Source organism: Haliotis rubra, unplaced genomic scaffold (genome assembly GCF_003918875.1).
Source record: "Haliotis rubra isolate DU_JTF1 unplaced genomic scaffold, ASM391887v1 Scf923, whole genome shotgun sequence".
NCBI lineage: Eukaryota > Metazoa > Mollusca > Gastropoda > Lepetellida > Haliotidae > Haliotis > Haliotis rubra.
In genome coordinates this window covers 218712-244282 of record NW_025767661.1, presented here as the reverse complement: position 1 = coordinate 244282, position 25571 = coordinate 218712, and the positions used below count along the sequence as shown (strand labels likewise).

General features: G+C 38.0%; 1 protein-coding gene across 1 annotated transcript; it reads right to left on the bottom strand.

Moving 5' to 3' along the window:
- Positions 1 to 6342: 6342 nt before the first annotated feature.
- LOC124264422 (orphan steroid hormone receptor 2-like) lies at positions 6343 to 24749 on the bottom strand. Its single transcript, XM_046699163.1, is given in 13 exon segments — positions 6343 to 7403; positions 8003 to 8140; positions 8867 to 9006; positions 9820 to 9976; positions 11269 to 11365; positions 12137 to 12321; positions 14570 to 14738; positions 15855 to 15988; positions 17083 to 17136; positions 21745 to 21924; positions 22539 to 22668; positions 24594 to 24658; positions 24661 to 24749. Coding segments are annotated over 13 exon segments (1926 nt in total). The 5' UTR covers positions 24704 to 24749; the 3' UTR covers positions 6343 to 6969.
- Between the last annotated feature and the right edge of the window lie 822 nt (positions 24750 to 25571).

The following is a 25571-nucleotide window of genomic DNA, read 5'->3' as shown; positions in this document are numbered from 1 at the left end:
GTTAATTACTTATTACTCATTTAATGATTCCCCCACAATGGCATAGCCATGATTTATAAAATTTAAATAACTATAATTTCAAGTTTACTACTAAACAGCTGCTACTAACATCTGTCTACAGCTATTTTCTCCTTTGGAATCTGGGCTCTCTTAGCGCTAAGATATTTTAAGTGCCAAACATTAACTTAAAACTATCTTAGTGCTAAGAGAGCTTCGAAAATCTAGGCCATGCTCTGTAAAGATTATTGGCAAGACATTTCCGAGCGATTTTTATGTAAATACGGATATATTGTGATGTGTATCATATCTTGACCTATGTACCGTGATACATATTGTACCATGACCTATGTATCATTTCACGCCTTTTGAGCAGGCACGTTGTTCTATAGTGAAATAATGGCACTTGTGTCTACATAAAGACAAGTTATATTCATCCATTTGACAGACACCGATCTACCTCAGCCGTTGAACTGACCACAATCTCCAAGAAAAACCCTTTAAAATTCATAAACAAAACTACTGTTCGACATTTCTTAACATCCATTAAAGAAACCATTTGTACGCTCTTTGACCAAACTATTTCAATATCAGGTAACTTTTTACGCCACATGAACTTAAGGAACGATTATACTGTTCAGAGAATAACATACCAAAACAACAAACAAAATAAATACAATAATAGCAAAATAACTGCCAAATAGTAATACAATACATACAATATTTAAAATCTAACTTGAAAATAGTGTTTACACATCCCACGTCAATATATATTATCTGTTAATTGTGATTTCTTACCATTAAAGGTCTAAAACCTGTTAAAATCTTCAAATGTACAATGATGTCAGAAAGGAAAGATATGACTCAGAGTCATAATAAGAGTCACATTTGGCTGATGCTAGGCATCCATTGTGTATTAACTACTCTAAACAAATATTCACAGGATAAAATCTACATTAAAAACTCAGATGAGAGGATGACATGGCTTGTAGTCCTGCAGACATCTGAGATGAGGGTGATGAGAGGTCATCTTCATGAGGCAGGGGAATATTTCAATACTGGTCCATTTTAATCTGGGATGGAGTCATTTGTAGCTTTGTATCAATACCAGAAAGTTAGTGAGGTAATGTGGGTTTATTGTTTTTCATATTTTTGTTGCTAAGAGTGGACCCACTGCACTGGTGTGGGGAATTGAACCTGGTCTTTGGCATGTCAAGTTGACTATCCAAAATATGGGCACCATGAATGTTTGTGGGAAGTGTGGGGTGAAGGGAGGGGGAAGGGCGTGGGGGTAAGGGGTAAGGGGGCAAGGGGTGAGGGGTGAAGGGTAAGAGGGTTGTCACAGGGTTGGATAAAAGGCTATCAGAAGGTTGGAATGAAGGGTTCATGGAGTGTGGGGTGAAGGTTTGTGGGCACGGATGGAGGAGGCTTCATATCACAATATGAATACATGTTCATGCAAGGGTTCATATATGTGAGGGTTCAAATGAGTGAGTGAGTGAGTTAAGTTTTCCGCTGCTTTCAGCAATATTCCAGCAATATCACAGCAGGATACACAAGAAATGGGCTTCACACACTGTACCCATGTGGGGAATCAACCCGGCCCTTCGGCAAGACGAGCAAACGCTTTAACCACTTGGCTACCCCTCCACTCGGTTCATACGAGAACAGGATGAACAAATATCAGTATTCTTTAGGAGTGATAAAGGTCTTGAGGAAGGCAGGATGAAGGGTTATCAGGGGATAAGATAAAGCCTTGCCTCACGATGGATAAATGCTTAAGGGGAAGGTGAATGGGGTGGGTGGGGTGGGGGAAGAGGACCCATGTGAATTGTAATAAAAGCTTCATGAAGTGTTTTGGGGAAAAGTTGCAACAGAGAGTATTGCATTAAGGTTGAAACGACCAGTTAAGTGGAACAAGGGATTCATTAAAAGAAGATAATAGTTAACAGAAGGAAATGAATTTTTACAGACAATATTGTACCTGACTTTCCCATAGGATTGTATGTTCCCAAGTTACAAAATGTGAAAGATTGCATTCAATCCAATTTAAAAACCTGGGTAGAAGTTCAACCAATCCAAAAACAGATGGATGTAATCTAACAATAAGAACAAATTTAAGTAAAATTTTCGTTCTGGAGAATTGCAAACACTTTTGGAAAAAACTGTTACTGTATTAAATATTCCACTTATATGATGTTACATAATAATTAGTAATAGCTTAAATTTCATCTGTTTCTACATAATTTACAACACACTCCACACAATGAGGACAACACAATGAAGCAAAATATACAATGCTGCTTTTAGCAGAAACAGCTGTGGAGATAGCGATATATTTATATATGTACACAAACTTGTTTAGCACAAGTATTTAACACAATGACTCAAGGTTATAAAACTCACAATAACTATAATACAATATTCAACACATGAAATGTACAAATGTATTCAATAATACAATGACAAGAGAGACAAGGAAATGGAAAGATGTTAGAAAAGAATTTCCGCTACGGAACTCTTAATGTTAGTCGCCGTCCGCAATTCTAGCGAGAATGAACAATATAGTGAGACGATATGAAGAAGGTATATATGAATGAAAGACATGATAAAAACAAGAATTTCTGAATGTGACAAGCGTTGACATGGCCATCATCAACATAGATCTGACATCTGACAATGATGCAGATGAAAATGGTTATGTCACATTTTTAATGACAATTGTAATTGATATGACAAAAATCAGTGAGTCATTGACAAAACACAAAGGGCAAAAGATAATATTAGTGAATTATGAACTTAACCCTTAGTCTGTTGAAAACAAGTTCTATTTGTGTCAGGGATTCCTGCCACATGGAAAGGGTTAATGACAGCACAAAACACGAACAATTCAGAATTCTTATTATGCTTGTTTTGAACACAATATCTGTGACAGGTAGACATGCAGCTTGAAAAAATAAAAAACTCCAATTTACACATGGTTACCATGGTAACAAACAATGATGAGCTCCGGAACTTAGATTTTGTCCTCACGGAACCATTACTCCAGTCAGTGAATGATTTACCATTCCATTTTTGCACAGATGACAGGCACATGTGATAAATGCACATTTCTCAAAATTCAAAACAGCCAGTATTATATTCTTCAGATTTCAAAGACTTACAACAGTGTTTTGACTCTGAACCTTAGCTGATCAATATTAGGGTTGTAGATTATTGTATTTTGTGAAAATTTGCAGTTTGTTCATCACTGTATCTCGTGGTATATGTATGGGTAATGTTTAACGTTGCTCTTAGTTCATGTAGATTTATGAATATCGATATCAGAATAATATATATCTTCACCACACAAACTTTCAGTTTATAACATGCTTAAGTCTTTGAGTTAGAAGTTTGTGGCACATGTAGACACTAATTTTGATGGACAACTTTTATATTGTTTGAGACAATGTTTCCGTGGTAATTTTTGCTGCTTTGTCAGGTGAAAGTGTTTTTTAATTCCTTCATCAGAACAATGCTACTTCTAGCCCCTTCATCAAGTGAATGATATATAAAAAGTAGGCATGAAATGTTGCAAACAAGAAAAAAAAGTTCTTATCAATGAAAGTTTCATGTCTTCATGTAATATACTTGGTGCACATGACAGTCCACACTAAGCCAATCAAAACACTTTCCCTCCGATTAGAATCATGGCATTGAGCTCAAATCCAAGATGGCTGCCAACATTATGACAACACAAATGGATGAATGAAAACTGGCTCTGAAGGCAATCCTGAACTGTGTTGTAAAGCAGTCTTGTTTGTCTTTGCCTGTTTGTTTGTTTGTTAAATCCACAATATGATCTTTGCACCCCTATTTGTAACTGGAAGAAAACTGATAATGTTTGACAACCTTGCCTTTGTATAGACAAAACTGTGCTTTTCTAGTAACCAAATTTAAAATACAAACCTGCTTTGAAACGCTGTATCCTGAATATAATAACATCATGCTATGGCGCATTGGCTGCAACCGTTGAAACGAGTAATGGTTCTTGTCTAAATATGATACTATTGGATGACGTGACGTCTGCTGCCTGGATCAGTCTCTGTCATACAGTTTTATGATATGGAAATATGTAACTGCCTGTGCTTTACATGTCATGGTTAGAGAAAACAATCATTATATTCAAACAAACAAATTAGAGACAAAAAGACAAGAGTCATTGCTTTCACCACATCAACATGGAGGATGTACACAGCGTTCTAAGAAGAATACTTATGGCCACCAGAAATCTGGAAAATGTCACTTGAATTACCACTACAATTCATGAAAACCTTACAGGAGTTTTAGAAAATGTACCAACAAATTAATTCAGTGTTAGAATTAAGTGCAATCTATGGGTTCCTGTATATTTTGGATGTTGGATCAAATCATAGGACTTCTTTAGGGAATTGGCTAAAGATCAGGGCTGATGACTGGCTCAACTGATTGATCATTAGGGCTGGCTGCGATACAGATCACAGAGATTGATAATCTCTAACTGAATATTGATCACCTATCGATAAATATCAAGAAATAACAAAGCAAAATGCAAAAAATATTTGAAAGAAATCTACATATTTCACATCACTGGTGGGTGACACATTTAGATTTGGATTATTAACAAAATGCTGAACATAATTTAGAAGCAGCTTATGAATAAAGACCTAACTTTGTGTAAGTTCTGAGTAAATTGAAACTTCACCATAGTTTACGCACAATGTTATCGATGAGACAATATTAATATCGATAATCAGTAATCATTTTTCCCATTTACAAAATATTTCCGATGATCGAACTTTTTAGCCAGCCCTATTGATCATAAAAATTAATTGGTTAAAGTTATTTTGTTGTTCTTCAATGAAACTTGATCACACTTGAACTAAAACACTGAGAAAGAACATCTACATTACCATTGTCATAAATCTAGACATGATTTAATTTATGACCTGTTTTTTTAATCATCAATCATAGAAATTGTGTTTGATTTACCTTCAATCGATCCTTGATTATTTCAGTTTATCAGAACAACTGTATATGGATCCCTTTATAATACCTATTTCTAACACTGGCTTCTTGATGAAGGAACCAAATATTAAGGAACATCTCTGTTGTAATGGATTCATTTACTTGTGAAATGCAGCAGAATTCTACTGTTGACTATCAATGCAGGACCTTAAGATTTGCAAAATCGCAAACTCTAAACATTCCGCATAATTATAATAGGGGCAAGGAACACTCACAGGTTTTCATTTTAGAGACCCAACCCATGTCTCCGGCCCAAGCAAACAAAACCTTATCCATTAGACTTCCCTTACAGTCCTTATTCAAGTCAAACAGTCAACAGATATACACATGAGTTACAATTTCAAAACTAGTAACATTTTCATGTATTCATGTTTAGGGCCAGAGGTTGACAGTTTTGGCCACAACCATGGATATTGTAGTAAATTGAAAGCAAAGACACTCAGTGGATATACAATACATTATGATATGATTCAGTGCAATAACCTTTAAAATAAATACTTAGCCATGTTCTCATCTCAGTGTACCAAGGTTTCTCATATGAACTTGGTTTCTGATCCACAAATGAACTTAGCAGTATTTTTCAAAACAAAGAATATCTTAGACCTACAGTGGGTATGAAAGACTCTCAAATATCTTAGCAAAAGCCCTGTAAAATTATTCTTATAATCCTATTCATTTGAAGGTGTTTAGCAGTCTGACCCTTCAAAGAACCTAAGCAAATTCCAAATCATTCATGGGTATTTTGCAGGTTGACCTTTCAAAAGATCATAACAGTTGGCCAACCAATATATCTTACTCATACTTCACATACCCTTCAATAGACCTCAGTATGACCTTTAGAAGGAACTTTGACACTTTGAAGAATCTTAATTCTGAAGACCCTGGAAAGGATGTTAACAATGTGTTTATTATAAGAACCTTGGTACTATGAAAACTTGTGGAACAGAACCCAAGAATCAAACCGAATATGATAATGATTATTTATCTTTCAGATGATCACATAGACCAAAAATCAGAACCAGGTTCAGCTTGCCTGTCTGTAGAGATCCTCTTGTTGCCAAGGCTTCCATAAACCTACACTAGATCAACTAAACCTGGATCCATTCCTGATGTTCTTGCAATCTCAAATAACAATCGCAGATACTCCATTGCCAGCTTGATTGGCTATGTTAGGTCTAACAAGGCAATCAGAATGTGGGTAACAAACCAATCTCAATGTTGGGATTGCAATACCGCATGGCAACTAATCCCATTGATTAGGATTGCGTTTGAGGGAAAATTTATTATTTAAAATAAGACTGACATGCAAAAGAAAGTCTTCATGTCCATTAAAACTGACACTGGCTTTGGTTTCTTGGTAACATGAGTTAACTCCCTTACCCTTTCCCATATCTGAGATTTGATTGGATGTTGAAATGTTCAAAATTCATGGTGGGCACTTTGGGATCGCAAGAACCATGGAATAGATCCAGGTGTTAAAAGAGGTTTACTGAAATGCTAGCCCTGGCAACATAGAGGATTGTCTGGGGGTGTCTCTCAATTAAAGTGCACCACTCGTATATAGCATTCTCTGCATCATAAGACACCTAGAGCATGACTTTTTTTCACTGGCAACGCAATATCAAGTATTCTACAACATGTCACAGCACCAGAGTATACAATAGATCATAACCATCTTAAATAATGAACAACCTCTTCTCTCAGGCTGCTGTCAGTTGCAAGAAAGAATCCAGTAATTGTCTGTTCCATAGCACTTTATAATGGAGTTGCAAATCCCGTCATCAAAAGACAAGGATGCCTCCTTTAAAAAAAATGAAAAACTGATCATGCTCACATCACCTTTTGGTGAAAACAAAATGTCAGCCGACTTGATAATGAACATCATCCTTCCTGACCAAAGTAACTCAGGTCAAGGTCATGTGTATGTCACGCACTTGACCCTGGGGTTATTGTCTGTGCTTGCAGGACCTGGGCGGCTGGGCCGTTAATCACTGAAGCGTTGAAGTCCTGCAAGACGGTACCTTGTGCAGGCAGTCCGTTGACAGAATGAATGCTGTATTCCGTAGCTTGTCCCTGGGCTGGGGAGAGAAGCTGCCCGGTCATCTGAAGGTTGTACTCTGCGGTCTCCATCCGCAAAATATAGGGAATTATGCTGTCGATTTGGACGCTGCCGATCAGCCCGGAGAAGAACAGCTCCTCCATTGTGTTTGGACTGAATGTTTTGAGAGGGGGAAGACGCAGCAACAGTTTGGCTATTCGCTCGGAGGAGGATCCCATGGCCTGGACGTGCTGCACAAGCTCCTTGCTGGTCTTGTCCTGGAGCTTCTCGATCTGACGTTTGTTCCGGATGTTGGGGTTGTCTGGAGGATGGAGACAGTTCAGGAGTTAGTGAGGTTGTTAAATGCTTCAGTCAGCTTATTTCAGCAATATCACAGCTGTCTGTATTTAAAGAGGTGACTAACGGGATCGGGTGGTCAGACTCGCTGACTTGGTTGACACATGTCATCGGTTCCCATATGTGCAGATCGATGCTCATGCTGTTGATCACTGGATCGTCTGGTCCAGACTAAATTATTTACAGACCGCCACCATATAGCTGGAATATTGCTCAGTGTGGCATTAAACTAAATCACTCACTCATTTAATACATCTAGACCAGCAGTGTTTGTAGCATTGTGTACTATGGTGTATGAAAGCCATTGGTGTACTCTGACACACAGTCAGCCTAGTTACAATGTTTGTTCTTTAACATGACACTAAAAAATATTACATTTATATGACAGCGGAAATTAATCAATTGGGATACGATGACATGTGGCAACCAAGTCAACAAACCCTGCCACCAAAACCTGTTAGTCACCTCTTATTACACGCATGGGTTGCACTTTGGCTTGAAGTGTCGATTTATTGCTCTGGAACAAATTTAGAGAATAAAAGCCTGTTGATGAGTGTTTATTACCTGAGAAAAACAGGACCAGTGTCTTGAGATAGGCGTACTCGGCCGAGGTGACCTGTAGCTGAGACATGGCAGTGATGTAATCCTGTAGACGAATGATATGCTCGATCACCACCTTCACCTTGTCTTGGTCGGCTTTCTCTGAAAAGGTCGAGGTAACAACTTTATCACTATCCCCTCCCATGGGGCTGATTAGAATTTGAGATATGTATCACAACGCTGATTTTCTAACAGCATGCAGAAGTTCTAAATAAAGCAGTAAGCAAGGGAGGTGAACTCCAGAGCAAAAAATACTCATATAGCGCCATCTGCAGTCTTGACAAGTATTTCTTAGATAAGCATGAAAAGTTTCATTTGTGCAATATCAGTAGCTTTTGACAGAATGTTCCATTGCAAACACTATGTACTTAGTAAAGTAGAATGGATCAAGGACTGTAACTCTCATTTGTGTATCGTCATCAGTATGCATTCAGTTGAAAAGAATTGAGCAGTGATCTCAACTGAAAATTTATTTTAGGCACTAATTGTTGCTTATGGCAAGTAACTTCGATGTGTAAAGTTTCATTTCTCTAAGTCAAAAGGTTTTTGAGAAAATATTGTCCAATTGAGAAGCAGACGGGCAAACTCTGGTTCTAGATCCCCCACCTTCTTCAACCACTTTTCAAGAAACTGAGAGCAGACGGACAGATCAACTTCTATAAATGTAACAATATCCTTGAAAGCTGAGAAAGGGTGGATGCAGAATGCTTGTCATGCTTGACAGGAGTAGGTTATATGGTATTAGTTGTGCAGATGCGGAAAATAGGCAGCGTACATGGAGACAGAGAGTGTTAAAAGAAGGCCCCGAACCTGCATTTGCGTTTGTACCTTGCTGCAGACTGGCCTGAAGATGGTTCAAGATGGCTGCCAGGATGGTGGACAAACACATGGTGTTGGAACACTGTGCTAGCCCGAGGCAGAACAGCTCACTCCAGCACGACCGAACGATTGTTGTCTGAAGATCAGGGCTGAAATAAACAAAGATGGACGCAAATTTAATCATTGATCTGGTTGACCTTGTTTGTTTGGTTTCAACTGTAAGTCTTTTGAATATTACACCTCTCCTATTCACTATTGATGATGATGATGGCTGCAGCTTTGAGTTCAACCTAGACTGCCCACAAGGGCTTTACATTATTACTATTCTGGATAAATGTGCACTCAATTTTCATCATCATCTTCCCGAGGTGAGGTGAGGTGAGGTGAGGTGAGATGAGATGAAATTGGGTTTAACGTCATGCTTGAGAATATTTCGCTCATATGACGACGTGCATGCGTATGTGTATGTGTATGTGCGGCTGCTTGTACTAGCCCAGACTTAAGCTGGTTTTATAGTGCTAGCTAACTGAGATACCATGCCGCAGTGAAGCATGAATACCCCACTCAGACACATTATACTGACTCCCGAGCCGACCAGTCCTTGTTGTATCCATTAATGCCGAGCGCCAGGCAGGAACCAACAAGTACCATATTTTAACATCTTTTGGTATGACGCGATCGGGGATCGAACCCGCGACCTTCCGCTCTCCGGGCGGACGCTCTAACCACTATGCCACAGAGGCGGTCTCTTCCCGGGGAGTATACAAACCGAGCTGCCTATGAGGCTTTAGTAAGTGCCCTGTCACATCTAAACCCACCAGGTACCCATTCACAGCTGGGTACACAAAGGCCTCTCTCTCGAGCAAAGCCACTTGATTCAGAAGACACCACAGTGTGGCACAACAATATACTCTCAGTTTACTTGCCCTTAAAACAAACAAACAAACAAGCAAAAAACTTACTTGAGAATCTGAAAGGCGTTGATTGAGCGTGTCCAGTGCATGGAGAGAAACAGAAGGCGAGATGCACTCTCACATATGTAGTGGACATTCAAGTAAGCGGGCATGGGAGATGGGGTGGTCAGGTTGAACTGGAAGTTGGACTCCGAGAGAATAGGACCTGAAAACAAAAACAATCATCACGTCCGGGTCTGGACAAATGAAGGTTGTCGGATTACTTCCAGACAAACATAATTCCAAGTTTAGAAGTTGAGGGAATATAGTAGTATGATAGTGATAATGAAAAATAGATTTTCTTTAAAAACAAAAACAACAAGCATTTTCACTAAAGTGACAAAATCCCCCCGCCGTGAATTATCAAATCAAACTTAAAAAGTAATGAAAGTTTAAGATGAAGTTAAATGTCAACAAAAACATGACCAGTCAACCTCTCTTGATCTCTTGCTCTTTAGTTGTTTAAACACACAAATATTTTCAAGACTTACTTTGACCTTGACATGAATGTCATAGTGTATGAAATATGCAAAAGTGGTACTAAAGAAATTGCTTATTGAAAAACATTCAAGGGAAGTCTTGAAAGTCTATGAAGAAAATCCAGGGAATTCAGGTTAACATGCTGAAAACTTCAAAGTGTCGCAGTGACCCTGAAATTCTCAAGCAAATATTTTTAAATATCTGATTAAAAACCCCACTTTTTATAAAATTTAGTTTACTAGCTTGCAAAGATCTCCATGTTTCTGAAACAAATATCAAATGCTGCCATCTTAATCCAAGTCCAATATACCCACTAGAGTTACCCCCCTTGACAAGCTCACTTCCTCAAGTGGGCAGCAATTGTGACAATATCTTGCGATATGCATATGGGCAGCCCTTAGAATATAATGACACCAGCAATATAATTTTAGTTCATAGTTTTATTGGATTTCTGTTAAAATAATTCCTGGTTCAAAGTCCTCTATTGGCCCCCTTCCCAAAGTAACAGCCGTGCACCAAATGCATTTGAATCTGTTTGGTGCTGTTGTCTTATCTGCTCAGATTCAGGCATGTCTGATTAAAAATAGCAGACCATCGGAAGGGAGGTAACTCTTATAAGGTTTCTGGATATAACTAGATCAAAATAACACAGGTGAAAAAAATTACCTAACAATATCTATATATTACTCATAAGGCAGAATGACGGCATATATTTTCAATATTTGCAAATGTGCATTTTAGTCATTCTCAATGCTGATTGGTCAATTTAAGCCAAGTGATGTCCAAATATATCACATCGTCTAAACAATACATTGCCTTTTAGTGTAGTTTCTCTGTAAGTTTGCATTTTTTCTTCATTTTCTCTCTTGAAATGTCAATGCACACAGAATAATCTACTCAAAACTATGAAATACCTATTATGTCCCTTGTGAACAAATGCTAACTCATGATGTAGTTTTCTGCCATTGTTAGACTCACCTTCGATGTCGATGATGAAGCTGCTGTCTCCTGACTCAGTACTCATCCCCGATTCATTGAGGCTGGTCTCGGACACCGACTGGTCTAGTGTGCTGCTCTGTAATACACAGATTCACGTTCACTGAGTGATAGACAATAGGTCTGCAATGATATTTTAGAGTGAGTGAGTGAGTGAGTTTAGTTTTACGCTGCACTCAGCAATATTCCAGCTATATGGTGGTGGTCTGTAAATAAGCGAGTCTGGACCAGACAATCCAGTGATCAACAGCATGAGCATCGATCTGTGCAATTGGGAACCGATGACATGTGTCAACAAAGCCAGCGAGCCTGACTACCCGATCCCGTTAGTTGCCTCTTACAACAAGCATGAGTTACTGAAGGTTCATTCTAACCCGGACCTTCACGGGAAGATGATATTTTAGAACGTCAATGACCACGGGCAAAGTGATCTTAGCGTCTATGATCCAAACAAGGTTCAGGCCTTCAATGAACCAGTTCTAAACCTGGTCTAGGCCTTCTCTGAACCAGTTATGAACTTGATCAAGACTTTCTATGAACCAGATCTATACCTGATCGAGGCCTTCTTTGAACCAGTCTAAGACACTATATTTACTGGACCAGTCCTCTCTAGGCCTAGCATAAACCTGATCAGAGTTCTCCTGACTATTGGCACAATATTCTATCAGAGATAAAATCAGTTCTGTCTCCAATACAGTGTGTTAAATATCATGCATGTGATGAGACCGATCATGACCCACATACACGTTCACAAACAAAACACATCCAACATACATTGATCAGAAGTTGGCATCTCTGCTACAAAACGTACACGAGTGAGAAGTCACAGAGAAGGTCATACACGCATTACCTGACTTGACTGGGGCTGGACAGCCTTGGCCAGAGTATCAAACGCCTTGGCCACCGAGTCTGTGTTAGTGTCCACCTCCGAGTCCCCGTTTGACGGCGTGAGTGGGTCTCCCCCTTGGCTCTGATCCCCTTCGTTCTTCCCCATGTTGGCCAGGGTGGTCACGACACTGGCCAGAGTGCTCAGATCTACAACAGGACATTGTCCATACAGAGCTTGTACTACTTGCCCAGAATTCCAAACTAGATAACATGCAAATTAGGAAAGAAATCAAAACTGGCATATTTAATTTGTCTGTTGTTTAATGCCTTATTCAGCAATATTCCAACTATATGGCAGCGACCTGTAAATAATCCAGTGATCAACATCATGAACATCAATCTTCGTAATTGGGATACGATGACATGTGTCAACCAAGTCAGTAAGCACTCAGAAATATTCCAGATATATGGCAGCAGTTTGCAAATAATCGAGTCTGGACCTGACAATCCAGTGATCAATATCATGAGCATTTATCTACGTGGTTGGGATATAATGGCCTAAGAACTAAGATTCCAAACTAGATACCCTTGAGAGTACAGAATAGAAAACTGGCAGTTTTTTAGAATTATTCGCCTAACTTCAGAGATATGTTAACATTTCATACTGTTCGGTAATTCAAAAATATATATCAAGCATCGTCATCTCAATTCTTCCTTGACATCAGTGAAACTCAAATAAATATATTTCTATTTGGGAATTTTCAGTTTCCTGAAGTTAGGGGGTTATTTATCAACCCTTGAGCATGTCCAGATGAATTCCTGCTTAGTATATACAATGCATACATTCTGGACAATGTGACACTGATATTTCTGTGCAAGGTATAGAAGTAGTAATTCTGTTTCTGAATATCACAATACATTTAGGGTTTTTTAAAAATTATGTTTTTTTGCTGTTAAATGCATGTAGCAACATAATTGCAGTCTGTGTGTGTTAAGAGTCTGGACCAGACAATCCAATGATGGAGGTCATCTATGCAATCAGGATACCTTGACATGACAACACTCAATTCAGCGAGACTGACCACCCAATCCCTTTAGTGGCTTTCAACAAGTTTAGGTTGCTTGGGACCTAATCCAGAATCACCACACTGAGTTAAAAGTAAGATAAAACTCCCCACAGGGAGTTAAAAGTATGACAAAATCACAGGGCGTTAAAAGCATGGTAAAAATCCTCACAGCAAGATAAAAGTATGATAAACCTGAGTGATGTAGGAGATGTTTTTGCAGTAACTGTAGCATCCCAAGAATCTGAATTGACTACAGGAAGAAAAAAACCTAATCAATGATAAGCTCACACAGAAACAAAAGTTCAAGCAGTGTATAAAATAGTTTTGACATGTGGCCTGTCCAAGGACTGGCTGTGCCAAAAAGTGACCTGTCCTGAACAAACACAGCCAGTCCCAAAAACTAAAACTCTTCATTCAAACCAAGTTAAGTTAATTTTTCCAAATATTTCCACCGACCAAAGGACGGCCTTACTTATTTAATAGACCGTTCTTCATAAAAGGGACAGGCTATATTTTATACACTGGTTCAAGGCTAAATATGATGTGATGTTTGTGGAGATTATACTTCAGGTATTGCGAACAGTTTGTAACAATCTCACAAACAAATTGAAACTAATGTTTATAGCTGTGGAACATTTTGTGAATGATGAATAGAACCTTGTTCTTGTTACAGAAACTCAACTATACATCCTCTAAATACACACTATAAATCCATTTAGACAGTACATTATTGCGACACGTGAACATCAGGGCCTAGATTTTCAAAGCTCTCTTATCGCTAAGATAGTCGTAAGTGAATGTTAATGTATGGCACTTATGACTATCTTAGCGCCAAGAGAGCTTCGAAAATCTAGGCCCTGGGTTAGCAAACCCATGCTTGTCATAAGAGGCGACTAATGGGATCAGGTGGTCAGGTTCGCTGACTTGGTTGATGTGCCATTGTATCCCAATTGCGTAGATCGGTCTTCATGCTGCTGATCACTGGATTGTCTGGTCCAGACTCAATTATTTACAAAACGCCACCATACAGCTGGAATATTGCTGTGTGCTGCTTTAAACAACAAACCAACCAAACACCCTCTAAGTTCATTTAGACAAGGCATTCTTGCCCATTTTGGTGATTGTTATAACAGACAAAACTATAGAACAGCTTGTTTCAATTTAATACACAACAAAACACTTGCTTTTTTCGCGATACCCGTTCATATTACATGTAACCATGGTAACTGTTGCTACTGCACTCAAACACATGACCTTGGGGACCAGCAAGGACAAATCGATGTGTGTCCCTATAATCACTGGACGAAACAGCTTCTGTTATCACACCAGTTTACATGTCCAGTTATAACGTGAATAATGCCACCTGTTGCCGGGCAACAAGAACTGACCTGTGTTTGCAGTGGTGGAAGGCATCTGGGAGCTGAGAATGACCATGCCCTGGTCAGTCTGGATGACCCTCTCCTGCAGGTTGGCCAGTAGGCTTCCCCCCACAGCCTTGGCTGTGCCGTCTTCAGGGCTCTGGAGTTCATAGGAATCTTGTTGAAGGTTCGGTACAGGCTAAATCATATCAGTCATACTCTTCGTCAATCATATATTACACATGTAGTAAGGACTGGCTATTGATCATAGTGATTGATAATCATTAACTAAATATCGATATATTATTGATAAATATCAGAATTTTGATCAAAAATACCAAAAAAGAAATCAACATATTTTACATCACTTGCAAGAGGTGACATATTTATGCATGGATAATTAAGAGAACAGTGTCCTGTACATAATTTAGAAGCACCCGTGAATAAAAACCAAACTTTGAGTATTGTGTGAGCAAAAATACTTTTATTCTTTCACAAAGGCTTATGTATGATATGACCAATGACACTATTTTCATAATGATAATCATAAATTATTTTCCTATCGACGATAATTCTGATTATCAATCTCTTTAGCCAGCCCCACATATATCACATTGCAGCTGTTGATCCTTACTGCCAGAACCAAAAAAGCATAAACATACACAAATGACTTGAAAATAAACTGTAACAATAGTAACAGTATAGAAACATGTACCCAAATATCAAAACATGGAAATCAAAGGGTCGTAACACATGATAAGCCTGGACTGAATATGTTTCAAATAATAAATATTATCAGTGTCTGAAGGTTTTTCTTATTTTTTTTAATGTATCCTCATCTCAACTTACAATACAGTGTAGGGCAGACTGATAGAGTTTAACAACTTGATTCAAATGAGATTCTATTTACTATGGTACGATACCTCCTTGCATGAAGAACTAAGGACCCTTTTGAAAGAGATCATGTCTAGTAAGAGAGACACAGTGGGTATAGTTTTTATTTCCTTTTCAGCCATATTCCAGCAATATCATGGTGAGGGACACCAGAAATGGGCTTCACACACTGTACCCATGTAGGGAATCAAACCCGAGTCTTCAGCATGACGAGCAAATTCCTTAACCACTAGGCTACCCCCACCATTCGCTCTAGATGCCAAAGTCACAGGTTCGATTCCCTACATGGGTACAATATTTGAAGCCCATTTCTGGTGTCACCGATCGTGATAATTGCTGGAATAAAAGAGGTGTAAAACCTTGCTAGTTGGCGCACTCACAAATATAGAAAGAAGTATAAAGTGCCAAGATATGAACTCACTTTAGCTGCAAAGGTCGGGATTGCTGCTGAAGGACTATTGAAGTCCTTTCGGATGTAGATTCTCTGCGTGGACGTAGCAACAGTAGTCTGTATCTTATCCTTCTGGTCCGGAGGCTTGCGTTCTTGTTGCACGGCTGTACACAAAGAGACAGCGGAGTCAGCAAAGGCTCGCAAACAACATGGCTTTCGTACACTACAAACATATCTGCCCAAGGTCAATAACAGGAAGGGGACATCACTCTTGCTGTACATCCTTAAGTACTGACCTCATTTCAGACAATCATCACTTAAATGGGAATGAAATATTACTTGATAAAATGTTAGTGAACTACTCAATAACGTGAAGAAACATGTTTAGTGCAAATTGTGGGCATTCGTGAACTAGCTTCAACAATGGCCAAATATTGGTGCTCAAGGGGGAATTACACTTTAATAAATCTTAGTAAACAATGCAGTGTGTGAAATAGTCTCAAAATATTGCTGGCCACGTGGGCTAACTTACAAATTTCAATAGCTTAAACAAGTGACAGTTTGTCCTCCAAAACTTGATTCTGCATCAATAAAGTAAATCCCAACTGCATCATGGGTCAAATATTATGAAAGGGGGGATTACTCTCGATCTTCTGACCTTGATTTGTTACTGATAATAATGATATTCTTTTTTTTGAAGGTCACTTTTATTCTATCTTTTTAAGATCTACAAAAAGGCACACTTTAAAATATCACCATTAAAATGTCAGTAGCAAGGACCATTTCTGAACGAGTTCGATCGAAAGTTTGCTAGCCACAGGCTTGCAGGCAAGCGGCTATTTCGCACACTGAATTAACATAAATTGGAACAAGCTGGCATAATTTTACGACCGTTTAAACCAAGAGAGACATTGCAAAATCATATTGCGCTGATTAAAGTTGGGATTAATCCTTTGCCCTGTGGGTAAGGGACATTTCGTAGCTGATTCACACACCAGTAAAACAAGACAAGACTTTGCGCGCTGTAGAACTGTCATCCGACTTTTCAGGTCTAAAGGGTGTTCATAAAGCACAGTACCAACATGTTTGAAGCTAATCATTTAAAAGCAGCGGGTGTGTGGAATCTGCCAACATTTTTCAGTGCGTGGGCCAAACAGAGTAACAACAGATATTCTGTCTTATCAAATGCAATTTTGAAAAAATAGCTGTGGCCAATATATTTTGTAGTGTACAGAAAGCCAGGAACATCGACTCTTACCCTCAATATACGGAGAAGCCTGAGCTTGCAAATCAGCTGACTTATCGGCGAAAGCTACAACAGTAAGTAATATCTCAAATAACAACTCTAACAAAAACATGGAAAACCTTGATGAGATCACACTTTCTCACTCACATGCCTTGTTAATGACACAAAAAACAACATCTAGGGCTGTGTATTGGCAAATAAATTGTGTTGTAATGTATTACGATTCTGGTTCCCGTATTCCGATATTTGCAACATAATGTTATCTTCAGTGTTTGACAGTGAGTGACATTGATTGTACATACAGAGCCTATTTTCTTCACACTAAAGCCCTGAAAATATATCTTATGACTGTCAACACAGAAACCTCGAATTTAGATTTGATTTTGACGCTTAGGCCCGACCAATTTTATTTCTTCTTTTACGGATTTTTGTCCTCAGAAAACCGAAAGGCAGGAGGGAATAAAATTAAAAAAATTAAAATAAATAAATACTATAAGTATTTTCCTTTTGGCAATTTATGAAGTGTATATGGGGCAAAACACAATCTGAAAAAAAACCCCAAGTTTTTGTGTAAATTTACCTTTTTCACCAATAAACCCCCCCCCAAACATTAGGATTTTACTTTTTGAGCTGGGAAAATAAATATTTAATTTTTTTCTTTTTCTTGAAAAATAATGACCTTGGAAACTTTGTGTCGAATAAAAAAAATACTGATTCAAAACTTAACCATTTTTTAATTACGAGTTTTTTCACTGTTCTAGCTATCAACTGAGAGAAAAAAATATCTGGAGACATGCATTCTCATGAATCACAACAGGTATAATTGTAAAAGTATTTAAAATATCTAAAACCCATGATTCATAACCAATGCTTATTGTAAGAGGTGACTAACGGGATCGGATGGTCAGGCTCGCTGCCTTGGTTGACACATGTCAACTGTCCCAATTGTGTAGATCAGTGTTCATGCTGTTGATCACTGTATTGTCTGGTCCAGACTCGATCATTTGCAGGCGGCCGCCACATAGCTGGAATATTGCTGAATGTAGCGTAAAATTAAACTCACTCTCTCACTCAACAATTTACACTCAACAACTCTTTGGCTGTTCTTAAATTCAAATGGTATTTTCTTTTTTAATGCACTTTTTCTACAGCCTCAATTGTAGTTTAAATGAGACTTAGGACCAGTTTGCAGGATAATATTCTTTCTATATCATTACAGATTTTGAAAAATACTGTTCGGAGACTGTAAGCCAGTGTCCTTGAAAACAAACAGATCAGAAAGCCCAAAAAGAATATTTACTTCATTGTCAAAACACCTTCAGCTTTGACCAATGTTGCTTAGAGGGTACAACAATAACAAACTTATTATCTCACAAATGATGGAACTGTCTTTCTACTTTTCTGAGGAATTAAAAATAAGTTTCAGAGTATTCGTGTAAATGGTGCAAATAGGCTAGCAAACAATGTCTCAAAATACGCTTCACTTGTTTATAACATAATTCCTATCCTCCACCTTGACAAATCCTGTTTAAAATTGTGTTATATCTGTGAAAAACATGAGAAATTTGAGAAAAGTGTGATCTCCTCGGAAACCGTCATAAAGTAACAAATATAACAAGAATACAAAATCTTGTCAGCAGTAACCATGACAACTAGAAAATTACTGTCTGTGAAAAGAGAACAAACAAAGATGTAACATGCATTAACAATATTCTCATTAAACACTCTTTTCCTTTTCTTGATGAGTTGCCATGACAACTAGAACTGTTGATGGGGTCTTTAAAGAATTCATACAAGTAGTCACTCTCTAACATTGGAAACTCAAGTTTAAACAGTTCCGTTAACAGAACAACATCGATCCTGTGCTGCTATATGTGAACACTTTATCATCAACATGAACACATTTTCCATGATTTCAAAGCAAGACACCATGGGAATTCATATCACAGTAAGATGTCAACACTTTTTTCACTGTGAAGGGGTTTTCACCGCTAGTGAAAACTAGTGTTGGGAATTGGTGTAAATCTCATAATTGATGATTGGTTCATTACAACCGATCAATCATCGAAAATAATTGGTTAGCGTCATTTATCAAAATTTCCTGGTTATGTTTGTTAATGCACAAAAAATAAAGAAAAAACATGTAGTTCTCTCGTTTTTTTCCGCAAATTGCACAAAATGCATTTGCAAATTTCACATCTTTAAAGGATGACTAGTGTGTTAGGAACATACATTTCCTGGAGTTGTTAAGATAAATTTAATCATGACTTGGAACGAGCTTGTAGTGCTTATGCAATGTCGAGACAAAATCAACCTTTTGAAAAATATTGTTATTGCAAACAAATGGTCCAAAATTGTTTGTGTTCGATTATGAGAAAACATGATCGATTGCTTGGTCGTTTTGTCATTGCGACCAATCTTCGATTATTTCAATTAAACGGACCACCACTAGTGAAAACCCCTTCACATTAAAGAAATTACTACTTGTTATTTTCATTCGATGTTTGCTCAATGTACAAATGAAAATATTAAAATGATATATTATATACAATATAATACTTTTTTGTATATGTATCTCAAATTATTCATTTGCTTGTGTTTATAATCATGTTGTACCCTGTACCTTTCAAAAAGAAATAAAGTGATTTAAAAAAAATATAAAAAAATGTCAACACTTCGATCACAATGTGTGAAAAAACAACAACAATGGGCTTGCAATCAACATGGCCCAGATTCAATAATTTACAGGGCCACAGGTAACAGCAGGACAACTAATGAAAGCTAAATCTGGAATGTGTTTCAGCTCAGCCAAACAGTGATAATGACATTTGAATCAAATCCAGACTTAAAGATTGTCAGCGCAGACTCTGATAAGTGGTCTTTAATGAATAAATACTGAACCCATTTCTCTATGAAATGATGCTAGATGGCATGAACATTGATGGATGCATGTCACAAGATTCCTGCATCTTCATCTTGGAAGCCAAAACCAGATGCACTTGTACAAAATACTTAATGAATAAATACTGAACCCACTTCTCTATGAGATGTTCTGGTGTCCCCTGCCATGATGTTGCTGGAATATTGCTAAAAGCAGCGTAAAACCATACTCACTCACTCACTCACTATGAGATGACGCTAGATGGCATCAACATTGATGGATGCAGGACACAAGATCCCCTGCATCTTCATCTTTGAATTAAAAAATAGATGCACTTGTGCAAAATATTTCTCCAGACAGACAACTGACCAATGTGAGCTGACACTATAAGCTCCCTCACTTTGACGAGTGAGTGAGTGGGTTTGGGTTTAATGCTGGTTGAAACCCAGGGCCTCGATTTTCGAAGCTCTTTTAGCACTAAGATAGTCGTAAGTTAATGTTAATGTATGGCACTTACGACTATCTTAGCGCTAAGAGAGCTTTGAAAATCTGGGCCCAGGATCATAGGTTGCTTGCGTGCCCAAGGGAGGTAACTCTGCTCGACAGATTGGGATGCCTGTGACTACTTGGCAATCCATGCCCCCATAATCTTGACCTTGAGATAGTATGAACCAAATCTACTTCATCAGAAGACCTTTTTCTTCAACTGCTAGAAGCAGTATTAAATCAAACACATTTGGTAAGCTGTCTGGGAAATGACACAGTGGAGACAGCAAACGAACTACTGTCAGGGTTAAAAACCTTTAAAGTGTCTCGATAATTTGAAATATAAAAACAAGACCACAGGAAAAACTTGGTGAATCTGACTTCACACCAATAAGATTGTGTCAAAGAGGGGAAATATGAGATTAGTTGAAAGCAGATAACAATTCACAATAAACAACTGAAAACATACAGGTAATAACTCAAACTATAAAACCAAATTCTTTGGTTCTCAGACTACGGAACATCATACATGTAGCCTTATCATGCTCCTGCCCATAGGCTAACACAGATACATAACTCCCAATGTCTAAAGCTTTCCCTAGGAAATCAGACAAATAAATTGCCTGACAAAAGAAAACAGACACTTGAAAATTGTGCTTCACCACCAATTACAAAAGTTACCACACTGAAAACAGTTATAAAAAAGAATGTAAATTTCACACCCAACAAACTTATGAAACCAGTATCTCAGTTTTGAAATTATATTTCAAGTGTAGTTAATTGCCATCCACCATCAAACATGCATGCATACTCTATTTTGGCTCTCAGTATATTTTTCTTGATGAGGATCTTGTATGATTACACAATGCCATTTAGAAAGTGGTCAAATGTAACATATGTTATGTTTGGGATTACACTTTCTTAGTAAAGTACAATTCTAGTACTTTTTGAGTTGAGCCCCTTCCGGGATTCGAACTCACACCCTCAGAGTCAGGCACCTAATCGCCAGCACACAAAGTCAGCCGCCTAACCCGCTCAGCTAACGCGACTTCCACAAAAATGGAAGTCGGACAACTGGTAGTCTAGACTGCGGGCTTTGTGTATCCCTCTGATAAGTTAATTGGCACGGCTCCCACGGCCAAAAGCTATGATTACACAATGCCATTTAGAAAGTGGTCAAATGTAACATATGTTATATTTGGATCTTGTAGTTTGAAAGAGTCTGAGAACCAAAACATTTTTTTTTTCTGCCTCAATTCTATGAAAGTTCAACAGAAGACCAAGGGAGACAACTATGTTTGGCTTACACTCTGATCTCATTCCAACAGCCAGGCATTTTTGTAGTCGACAGTACTGGCATCGGTTACGATGGAGTTTTGTGACGGGACAGTCTCGAGCCCCTCGACAAGCATAACCCAACTGCTTCCTGATGCTCCGTTTGAAGAAACCTTTGCATCCCTCACAGCTGATGGCTCCGTAATGGCGACCTGTAGGTAGAAGCAACATTTAAACTGTTCCTTTCATGTTTGACGCCACAGTGAAACCAAATGTTTATCATCACAGCAAACAACAGATTTATAAATGTCACCATCTTCAATGTCAGTGAAAATTATGAAAAAATATGGTTTCATGATCTCGAATACAATTGTCATAAATCTGTTTTAATGACAATTGTAACACTTCTTATTCAAATCACAGTCCTCATGCACAAAAGACTCAAATTCTATTTAGTGAAAATGACATAATTTATGAATCATCATTATGAAGGTCACCATAACCTTGACCTTAACACTGATCGAATGTTTTCCAAATACAGCACCACTAAAACAATGGGATGCTTTGCAAATACACAATAAGTACTTTCGGAAGCAGATAAACTGTTTTTATGCATGATTCCAGCACCATAAAGGTTTAATCATGTTTACACTTCCTACAATACCCAAATTTGTTTGTTTGTTGTTTAACGCCACTCTCAGCAATTTTACAGCTATATGAAGATCAATCTGCTTGTGATTTGAATCACTGGATTGTCTGGTCCAGACTTAATTATTTGCTAGGTACAAACATGATATTGTGTGACTGTTACAGTTATACACATTACCTGAAGCACGGTCGCCACAAACAACACAAGGCTCATATTTGGCCTCGAACTGTTGTTTTTGCGTTAGCTTGTCCCGGACTGCTTGTTGCTCTTCCCGCAGTCGTTCCAATCTCTGGGCATGCTGCAACTCCTGCAAGAAACACATCAAACTATATTACTTACGTAACAGGTGAGGTAACCCAGTGGTTAAGGTTTTTTGCTTGTTAGTCCGAAGACCGGGTTTGAATCCCCAAATGGGTACAATGTCTGAAGCCCATTTCTGGTGCCCCACGTCATAATATTGCTGGAATATTGCTAAACGTGGCATAAAACTAAACTCACTCACTTAAATAACATGTAAAAGATTGACGCCCTATGAAGACAGAACTTATCTCCAGCTATCTGAGCTGGTCATAACAGGCCACCAAGTGGACATGGTGGTCAGTCATGAAAGACATTTTTTACTTGAATTTGGGTGTTACTATATATCACCTCGATAAGGCAAGTTTTTCATACCTAGAATTAGAGGGGTTTGAAGTGGGGTCACTTTAGGGTCAAGAAGATCTCGCATTTCGTTTTGACTGATGTCCAATGCCTCTGATGTTGTTTGCCAGTAGACATTAGAACTTCACATTTCATTCGAAACAACCGTTCCCAGAACTATTTTGGTCAGTAAGCTTCCATTGTTTGTGAAATCCTTGTTCATACTACACATGGTCTGCAAATAAAGGTTCAATGAGCCTCACCTCAATTACAATTACCCAGCCCGGTATTTATCAAAGCGAGATGTGCAAAATAGAATATATCCAAGGCTGTTAGGATAATAGTCAACACTCTTATGTAACTAATTTGACACTAATATGGTCACTGGTTATTGTCATGATAAATTAACACTTTCAGCAAGGTCAAAACATTTTAAAATATATATTTTGTTATTGCTTCACTGAATACAAGGAATAATACATCAGCTGTTGACTTCTTACTGTATTCGTTACCCAATATCCATGACGTATCATTTTCGCCTGAAAGTTGATTCACTGCAGACCTACTGAACATGTGTTTCACATGATTATAGCGTTATAAGATGGAATATTACAAACTGAGCTTACTGGACTAAACAGGAATTCACTAGACTTAGGAATCAGACAGTGGCTAAAACTTATTAAAAGTCTCAGAAAGGGGAGAGATGGTCTTGTGGGTAAAGCATTTTTTGGTTACACCAAAGACCTGAGTTCTATTCTCTATACATAAAGTCTTGTGTTCTCTGATATTGTTCAAATATTTCCAAAAATGGCATTAAACTCATTTACCAGGCATGGTGCACACAGGATTACCACAAGACAAATATGAAATATTTAATTTAATTAATCATCAATACATCAACTAAAACGTGTTGCAATTAATCGTAAAATTGAATACTGTATATGTTTATTGATGAAAATAAAAATATTATTTTTGTAGACGATGCTAAATGTGAATTAAATGATCCAGGTCTAAAAAAAATAATGTTGTGGTTCCAATTACCCGACCGACCCTTGAATTCTGGTGCCGACCCTAGTTTTTTTAAGAGGTATGAATAAAATAAGCTTTTAGATACCATTGTTTTTTCCTGGCACCAACGGACATTGGTCATTCTGATAGAGAAAGTTGACATGATGGCTGCAAGCTTGATTGAATAAACAATTACACATTTATAAATGTGTTATTTGTTCGTACTTAACTTCTAAAAAAAATGTGAAAACTAATAATTCCTTCCTAAATTTTAAAGAGGTGTAATCGGAACCACAACATATTTTTTTGTTAGGCCCTATCAAATGTTTGAAATTTCTGCCTATGTCCCTCTTACTATGGTAACATTAATAAATGTAAATGATTCTGTGACTAAACATATGAATTTGGTACCAATATTCATAAAATGGTACCAATAATCATGAATAGGTACCAATATTCATAAACTGGTGCCAATATTCACAAAATGGTGCCAATACAGTACTGACACAAAAAATACCTCAACATTGCTACATGATGACATCACAATGAATATTTTTAGCAAAGTGAAAAAGAGTCATTTGTCACCTTGAGTTTAGCTGCCCAGTCGACTGTGGTCAAGGAGCCAGCAGGGACCTGCACGACCTGTGTCGGAGTGACCCGTCCTTCAGCTTGGCCGCTAAATCTGCTGGTGCCATAGTGGACACAACGACCTGTTGGGTGCCGTTAGCTTGTATGTTGGACCCTCCCTACAAGGAAATGCCATTAGGAGAATCAGCAACAAAGGGAGACAATCTTTCATTAGTCCAGGACGACATGACGATAATAGTGTTGTTGCCCTTTAAAAATATAATTACTATATTATCAGTAAATCATTCACTGCTTTCTGAACATCATATCCCCTGTGCATTACACACGTGTATATCAAAAGTCCTCAACTGAAACATGGTTTAGCACACATTTCCATGCCTTATGAATGCTGAACATCTTGGGTGTATCTGTTGCGTAGTCGCTAAAATGATGAGTGAATGAGTGAGTTTAGTTTTATGCAGCATTCAGCCATATTCCAGCTATATGGTGGCAGTCTGAAAATAATCAAGTCTGGACCAGACAATCCAGTAATCAATAGCACAAGCGTCAATCTATGCAACTGAGACATGATGACATATGTCAAACAAGCCAGTGAGCCTGACCAGTGACAAAAGTGGGCACCCGATCCCATTAGTCGCCTCTTACAACAAGCTTGGGTTGCTGAAGATCAATTCTAACCCGGATCTTCATGGGTTCTTTCATTAGTCAAGGATGTCATGAATAGTTTTATTGCCCTTAAAAAATATAATTACTGAGAATAAAATAAATCTGTAACTGCTTTCTGAACATCTTATCCTCTGAGTATCATGTAAAAATTCTCACAACAATGCCCTTAGCTCAAACATGGTTTAGGGCACTTTTCCATACCACAACACTACTGAACACCTTGGTTGCATGAGTTGCAAATTCTTGGATTACCGGACTGAATCTCTGTTCGCCTTGATATTAATGATAATGTTTCTACGTTTGTCACTG